Genomic DNA, 8,509 nt, shown 5'->3' on the forward strand with positions numbered 1-8,509 from the left:
ATTCCCCCCACCTCCCCCTCCCAATTCCCCCCACCTCCCCCTCCCCAATTCCCCCCACCTCCCCCTCCCCAATTCCCCCCCCCTCCCCAATTCCCCCCCTCCCCAATTCCCCCCTCCCCAATTCTCCCCTCCCCAATTTCCCCCACCTCCCCCTCCCCAATTTCCCCCACCTCCCCAATTTCCCCCACCTCCCCAATTTCCCCCACCTCCCCAATTTCCCCCACCTCCCCAATTCCCCCTCCCCAATTCTCCCCTCCCCAATTTCCCCCATCTCCTCCCTCCCCATCCCCCATACACTCCACTCAGCTCCTTCCCCATCGAACCCAACAAATTAATAAACAACAGAACTGAAAACGTTTTTCCTGAATATTTTATTCAGTGAAATGAGTCAATCTTTCCATTTTCAGGCGCTTTGAACAGTGTTTGTCCACAGGGCCACCCACACTCCCCGCTGCTTTATCTTTATTGCAACCCATCGCAGATGAAATGGGATTTTTCTAGGCCTGCTGCTGTGGTATCGAGTCCCTGACAAGCTATTCATTTTAAGACTGAACAAGAACCAATGGTAAAAAACAAACAGAAAAAAACAACAACTGGTGTCTACGTAACCCAACCTGGAACAAAGTTTGAAGTCACAACGTCTCGACATTTGTAATCTTAATATTATTTACGCGTTACACGTGACTCCTCATCCAGCGATGTAAATTAAGAGGTCAAATGTAGTGCAGAACTTTGGCCAAAAAGCTAAGCTACAGGACAGGAAATCATATCAGATTTTCAGCGCTGAAAAATATTGGCATTCTCACACAAGGCTTTTCATTTTAGCTTTGTATGATTTCCCCTTCCCCCACGTATGTACACACGTAGCACTGTAATATTAAGATTAGTGATATATCCACCGCGGATCCATTTAATATCCATCGCAGTACGAGGGGAATACTATCTGAAAGCTGGCTTCTGGGGGCACCCTTCATTCTACATTTGTTGGTCAGCGGGTTTGTGTAATTTTTCAGATTTCTGAGGACTGTATATATATATATATATTAACTTCCAGCGGCCTGTCTTCCAGCGGTGATTGAGATATTTAAGCAGATGTTGGCCTCTGTTTTGTGGCAGGCTGGCGAAACATTTTAAACTGGGAAAACAAAATCGACATTGTTGAAGCAGGTGGAGCGAGCTATGTTATAAAGCAAAGGTATGGGGCCCACTGCCAACACTGATCAGTGGTATTAAGATGCTTTTCTTACCAATCGTATGAAAGTAATATTATGCCTTAAAAATGGTTAATTACTAAATGCGTGTTTTGATTTCGATTCCAGCTTATTAGCGGACATCGAGTTTGTTTCTAGGTTTGTTTGGGAATGAAAAGGGAAGGCCGCTTGGGAATGCGCCCATCAGACAAGACCTCGTGTTACCGATTTCAAATTTGTAACAAGTTTTGGTTCATTGCTCAACTATTATAGGGGATGATGGTTTTATTTGATTCACGTTTCACTTTTCCCTTTAATGTGGCATCTCTTTCGACACCAACCAAGTAAACGAACTCAAATTAACTTAGGGACAAATTAATGCGGCAGAGTATATTGTTCAACGCGAACTGGATTTTTAAATCAACGTATTTTCGATCCAAATACTTAACAGCGGGAAAAAAATCACCTCTCCAGAACCCAAACTTTACTCATCAACTTTAAACAAAACATCTGATTAATCAGCTAAAAGGTAATGAAGAGGGGGAGCCTTTGATCTCGTCAGACATCTCATTTGCTGAACACTTTTAACTTCTCTGAATCAACATCGTGGCTTTGATTGGATCTGATCGAAAATAAGACGTAGTTAATGTCCAGATCAAATCAAAACAATTTAAGTTAATTTCAAATACCACCTCGGGTAGAAAAGATTACATTCGGAGCAATGTAATAACAGAAAGGGGAGAACCTCAGCAGGTCTCGTGGTATCTGTGGAGAGATGTGACAGAGTTAAGGTTCCGAGTTCAATGTAACTTCTTCAGACCTCTGAGAAACGGAATGTAGAGGGAAGGCGCCGTCAAGAAAGCAGAGATGGTCCCAGAAAGTGTCGCACTTGCTAAGATATTGTGCCAGATAAACAAGGCAGTCCTCTCCCCCTCGTTAGTCTGAAACTGGTAATATTCTGCAAGTATTGGCAGGACAACGAATTATTTTCTTTCTGATCAAAGATGGCCGATTAATCCCTGGAGCATTTACATTGAAATTCTGCTTTAGGTGAACGGTAGGTCTTCGAAAGGTTTCGTGTCAAAGTTTGGCTCAATTTAATTAATGGATCCGATTTCAATAAGGATTTTGGTTCTTTGTCACAGGGATGCAATCGTTCTATTTTGTAAATATTTAATTGTCGCAATGAACTTTAATCACTTCGAATTAACGGCGGGAGTAGGGTAGAGGCGAGAGACTTTAAATAAAAAAATATACTTAAAATGCCATTCTTTTCCTGAGGTATAGAAGTATACCATTCCTAACCTGTGCTGGAAACATGCTGCAGGTCAGTCGGCATCGAAATAAGGACATGAATGTTAATTCAGGCCCAGGATACAAATTTACAGAACTTCAAAATTTGTCTGGCTTATTGGTGTTCCGTTTTTGAACATTTTAAGTTACAGGTGACTGGGTCTGAATAAACAGCTATGATTTTTTTTTGTTTGTGACCGTTGTGAATCAGGCCTTCCCTGAATATACGTTGTTGGTCAAAGTTGCTTAACAGCATGAAGAACATTCGAGACTTTCCATTAGGAATAATCCTAGAGGGGGTGAGTGAATCAGGGAGTGACTAGCCTCAAACACTCATACAGGGATGGGTGATTCAGGGGGAGAGTGGCTAGCCTCGAACTCGGGTGGCTGATCCAAGCAGAGTGTATAGCCTCGGACTCCAGCTCCTGGAGGGGTGGGTGATTCAAGGGAGGCGTGGCTGGCTTTTTAGGTTCCGCCTCTTTCAACCTTTCCCGGAAAAACCCCGCCCCTGGCCTCTGATTGGCTGCCTGTGCGCTTATCAAGCCCAGTTGCCAAAAACTTTGCAACATCCAAAGTGGGAGGATTGGTGAGAGCGAGTCAAGTGTGTCTGTGCTGCCCAGCCTGAGCCCAGGCAAATCCAAACCGTGCCCCCTGTCTCAACTTCCCCCATCCGAGCGGGGTGGAGAAGAACATTCATTCATTTATTTTTTTTTAACTTCCCTATCCAGACACGCATCCCACTCCAGGAATGAGCAGTCCTGATGCTGGTTACGCCAGTGACGACCAGATTCAGGGTAGGTGCCACATGGCGGCAATGCTGCCGGCGATGGGATCCTGCCAGTGGGCTGAGTCCATGAGTTCCCTCGGGGATGGCAAGGTTGGCAGTGCCGCCGATGCGGCGAACAGTGCCAACCGCTCCAAGTCGGAGAACCGTATCCGGCGGCCCATGAACGCCTTCATGGTCTGGGCGAAGGATGAGCGCAAGAGGCTGGCTCAACAGAACCCGGACCTGCACAACGCCGAGCTGAGCAAGATGCTGGGTAAGAACAGGGGAAGAGAGAGAGGAAGGTGGATTCATTAAAATGGGGAAGAACAGAGGCTGGGGGAAGGAGAGAGAATTAAAATGCTGGCTATTTTAATAAACGGGATGGGGAGCAGAGAGGGGCGGTTTTATTAAAATACGGGCTAGGGAAGGAGATAGAAAGGTAATTTTATTAAAATGGGTCAGAACAGGAGCTGGGGATCAGTGAAGGGCGGTTATATTAAAGTGCTGGGTAAAAACGGGCTTGGGGAAGGAAAGAGAAAGGGGGTTTCATTTAAAGAATTAAAGAAAGGAAGGTGAGTTCATTAAGAGAAAAGGTTGTTTCTTTTAAAATAAAAGCTAGACACTGATTTGAATTTGCCCTCAGGATATTAAAAGGTGGATACATTGCGTGTGCATCAATAAACGCAGCGTTAATAACCCACACTCCCTATACACTGTAAACGAGACAGTAATCCAGAGAATGGATTTCTAAATGACTCAATGTGATGGGAAATGTTAGCTGGCGTTTCGATAATAACATGTTGACCGTGTTGTGTATCTGCAGGTAAATCGTGGCGAGGGCTTTCCTTAGCGGAGAAGCGACCCTTTGTGGAAGAGGCGGAAAGACTTCGGGTTCAGCACATGAAGGAACATCCCAACTACAAATACCGGCCCCGGCGAAGGAAGCAGATCAAGAGAATCAAGCGGGTAGACACGGGTCTCCTGATGCACAGCATCTCCGAGCAACAGCTGGGCAGTGAGGGCCGGGTATGTAACCAGAACATTAACCTCACCTACCACGACCCCGGCTACTGCCTCCAAAACCAGATTCCTCCGCTCACCCATTACAGGGAAGCCCAGAGCGTAGCAACCAGCGTGGACACTTTCGGCTTGCCAACTCCGGACACCTCTCCTTTGGATGTACTAGAGGCAAATTCCATGTTTTTCCCTCCGCATTTGCAGGAAGATTGCCAAATGCTGCCTTACGGGGGCAGCGCCGGTTATCATCATCATCAGCAGCAGCCCGATTATCCAGCCCAGGAACACCAGATAGCCATGTTCCGCAGGCACCGGGCTGAGCTGGGCATTGCCCACACTGAGCAGATGGGACACGACAGTGGTTTCCACGGGGTGCTCAGCTCTTGCCACAACGTGGTAGCAATGTACTACAGCCAGATGTGCTCGTCGAACAGCCAGCGGTCGCAGCATCTGCAGGCCGGGCACCTCTCTCCACCACCTGAGGCACACCATGTGGACAACCTAGAGCACCTCAGCCAGGCTGACCTACTGGCGGATGTGGATCGCAACGAATTCGAGCAGTACCTCACCTCGGTTTCTCGATCTGACCTAGCCGGACTTGCGTATAACGCACCAGAAGCCAATCCAAATGGATTGACTTCTGCAGAGAGTAATCTGATTTCGTCTGTCCTCTCGGACGCTAGTAGTGCTATGTATTACTCCAATTTCCCTTCGGCATAGGGGATTACCATTATTTTTTTTAAAAACAGACTAGGCAAACAAATATCGACAGTATTAAAAACCAAAAATGCTTTTCAAAAAAATTGTAGTTGTCCTCAGGGTGTTTTTGACATGTTGCCTGATATTTAAAGATTGTATATTTAAAATATCTTTGCTTTCATTTTGTGCTTCAGATCAATTCTACGGGGAGGGGAAGGGTGGTATTTTTGTGTCTTTCAGAATATAATGATAATGTACTTTAAAAAAAATCTTTGACTTGTATTTTTTAAATAATGGGGGGAAACTTTGCGTCTTCCACAAGCAGCGTACCGCAGTTTGTACTGGATGAGAATTGCTTCAGCAATCATTATGTAAATATTTTAATTTCTTTTTGAAATGACTTTTTTGTACTTTTTGCACTTTTTATTAGCGAATAAAGTCTTGAAACTTTTCAGATCAAAAGTCTGCATTTGTAATCCGATCACAGCCTTGTTATTTTTCTATAAATTGGGATGCTGGCCATACAAATCCCAATGGATGTCAAATAACTTTGTGCCAATCTGCGTTTCCCAGCATTTAAGCGCACAACTGTACAGGACACAACTTCAGGAAAAGGCACGATTTCTAGTAAAAAAAAAGACGGCGCAGCTGTTTTTAACCTCAATTTCCGATTTAAAATAAGTATTGTAACTGTTTCATTGCCCTAGAGGACGCACTGTCAGTCAAGGCTTGTAACTAGGTCGATGAATTGCGAGAGCCCCCTTCCTTCAGCAATAGCGTGTTCTCCAAACATCTTGACACACAATTCTTGAATGTTAATGCTCGAATTCTCTTGTTTAAAAAATGCTTTCACTATCAGTGAACAGTGATTTTTTGAGTGCATAGGGAAACACGAAGAAATTATCCTTACCTATAGAAAAGCTGTCCATAATGAATAAAATTCAATTTTACTGCGCTCAAATATCCAGAACATTCAGAGGAACAAGTCAACGCAAACCATTTCTAGTCAATCAAAAGAATTATCAGAGACCATTGAAATGAGCGTTAAAAGTAATAACTTCTTCTCCAAGCCCACCTGATGCTAGAATCAGATGGTCAAATTCATTTAAAACTCCCCACCTTTTTAAAAACTTGTGCCTACAACCAGAAATGTTTGCGGTATAATCGGCAGTTCAGGAGGAAGCCTGTTAGAACAGAAGCTGAACATCCATTTATATACATCTTTACATTCTAATTTTATGTATAACATTTCCCATGGTTATAATTTTTTAAATCACCCACTACAATTGGGCTCTTGGGTTTTGTAATTAAAACAAGTCATTTGAGTGTCGAACAGGATTTGAGCTGGTAAAATGATAAATTGTACTCCTTAAATAATTCATAACAAATCGCAAGCTCAACAGGAAGCCTTTGGTAAATTCTGGATGATGTAATGTGCGCCTTTATTGTTGGAAAGGATAAATTTCGTTTGACTGGTCTCTTGTAAGTCCCACCAGCACTCATCCTGGTATAGAAATATTCGAGGTTGATGGAGGTCAATTATTATTATAACACCTCACTTCCTCCAGTTTCTTGCCTAGTGTCAACGCTCTGTTTCCATTCCACTTCGAGTAATCTAGATTTCACAAGACAGATTCATACTCCTCGCTTTATCCAACGGCCCAGTGGCGATATCAACCACACCCAGACACAAATCCACCAGTCAAATAAGCCAAAATGCTCCAATAAATCAGAAAAGTTCATTGCGCCCTGAGGGAGTCATGAACAATTAGGTCCGTTATATGAATTTGCTTTCTCCAGCTCTCCCTGTAACCATAGAATTAAACATAGCTATTTTAAATTAATTTAAAGCAACGCTGGCCTCACAAATTGTTTTTGTATTCCTCTCCATGTTAAAATTCACAGATTGACCCTCCGCCCGTGCTACTGCATTCTATCATTTAACTAAATCGGTTTTGTACAGTGGCAGGTGGGTTTTTTAAGGCCATTATTTAATAATTTTATTGTAGGCGCAGTGATTGAAAACTAGCTGCAGGATTTTAACGGCGGCGCAAATCATTAAAGAGTTCAAAGCCGGTGGTCATCAGGAAAGCGACGCTGTAAACTGGAATTCTTTTCAGTAATCCACCAATTTAAAATTCATTCCAACAAAAGACTAAAGCCATTTAAGTGTTTAGAAAGACAAAGTTGGCAGTCCAGGGCTAATCATAAATATTAAATAGCATCTGGCCTGATAGTAACAAGACTGTATCAAGCAAATATACGCAGTCCGGAGAGATCATGGAATTTGATAGCACGGGAGCAGGACATGCGATCATTTGCCTCATCCCACCTTGACTCACCCAACCCTTTTAGATATCCTTCAATTCATTTATCCAGTTTCCCCTTAAATAAATCCCTGTTATCAGCAATGTGAAGTAGTTTGATTTTGTATCACAGGGTGTTTGAATTCGGGTGTAAAGTTAAGGGGAAGCCGGATAAACGTTTCGGTAAAAACTAGATTAAGAAGGAAAAATTATATTGATGGGATTAACTGAAGTTAAGATGGACGAGGCTCCCGTGGACCTTAGAAGCTGGCCGAGTACTCAAATTCAAATCAGAAAACGCTGTGAATATTTAGCAAGGTTGGCGGCATCCGAGAGAGGAACAGAATTAACTTTTCTGGACTGTCACCTTTCATCAGAATTGGAGAAAGTTGAAATGTATTAGGTTTTAAGCAAGTGCAGGGGGAGGAGTGTGTGGGAAGAAGCTTTATGATGGAATGGAGGGCAGGAGAGAATCAACGATAGAAGGTTTGATCAGGTCACCGTGTCAGTCAGCCGTGGCTCAATTGGCAGCAATCTTGCCTCTGAATCATAGCTTCTATTCCAGGGTTGGAGCACAAGCATCTGTGCCGACTTCCCAGTGCAGGACTGTGAGAGTGCTGGATTGTTGAGGTTGCTGCCTTTTAGGTTCGATGTTAAACTGAGAGCCCACCCGCTAGCTGGAGCAAATGTAAAAGAACCCTATGGGACTGTTTTGAAGAAAAGCAGGGGAGATAGCCCTGGGGTAATAAAAACAGAAAACAATTCTGAAGAAGAGCATATTAACCTCAAAATGTTGACACTAATTCTCCCTCCAAAGATCTGTCAGATTTCCAGCACTTTCTGTTTCTATTTCGGATTTCCAACATCCACAGTATTTTGCTTTGCTCTTAAAGCTATCCCAGGTGTCCTGACAAAAAAATCACCCCTCAATCAACATCACAAAAAGCAAATTATCTGGTTGTTAGTGGCACAGTGGCTAGCACTGCGATTCGATTCCAGCTTTGGCTCTCTCTGTGAAGTTGCAAGTTCTCCCTTTGTCTGCATGGGTTTCCTCTGGTGCTCCAGTTTCCTCCCACACTCCAAACATATGTGGCCATGCTAAATTGTTCCTTAGTGTCAGGGGGATTAGTAGGGTAAATACGTGGGTTGTGGGGAGTGGAATTGTTGTCAGTGCAGGCTCGATGGGCTGAATGTCCTCCTTCTGCACTGTAGGGATTCTACGATTATGCTGTTGCTTA

The 8,509-nt window shown here is 43.6% G+C and overlaps 1 protein-coding gene across 2 annotated transcripts; it reads left to right on the top strand.

Annotated features, from left to right (window-relative positions):
- The first annotated feature begins 902 nt into the window (after positions 1-902).
- On the top strand, positions 903-5,003 carry LOC144495758 (transcription factor Sox-17-alpha-A-like). Of its 2 annotated transcripts, none has more exons than XM_078216178.1 (3): positions 903-987; positions 3,212-3,523; positions 4,073-5,003. In XM_078216178.1, exons 2-3 carry the CDS (start codon positions 3,232-3,234, stop codon positions 4,984-4,986), a joined length of 1,206 nt encoding a protein of 401 aa, XP_078072304.1. In that variant the 5' UTR covers positions 903-987; positions 3,212-3,231; the 3' UTR covers positions 4,987-5,003. The 2 variants fall into 2 exon arrangements, with proteins under 2 accessions (XP_078072304.1, XP_078072306.1); XM_078216180.1 differs by having other exon boundaries at positions 923-1,195.
- The last annotated feature ends 3,506 nt before the right edge of the window (positions 5,004-8,509 follow it).

This window comes from Mustelus asterias, chromosome 7 (assembly GCF_964213995.1).
Source record: "Mustelus asterias chromosome 7, sMusAst1.hap1.1, whole genome shotgun sequence".
In the NCBI taxonomy this organism is placed as follows: domain Eukaryota; kingdom Metazoa; phylum Chordata; class Chondrichthyes; order Carcharhiniformes; family Triakidae; genus Mustelus; species Mustelus asterias.

What these genes read in the sequence shown, in the direction of transcription:
- LOC144495758 (XM_078216178.1), top strand. Translation starts at nt 3,232, where the DNA reads ATGAGCAGTCCTGATGCTGGTTACGCCAGTGACGACCAGATTCAGGGT. An exon ending in CGAGCTGAGCAAGATGCTGG is followed by an intron (nt 3,524 to 4,072) that starts GTAAGAACAGGG and finishes GTGTATCTGCAG; the next exon opens with GTAAATCGTGGCGAGGGCTT.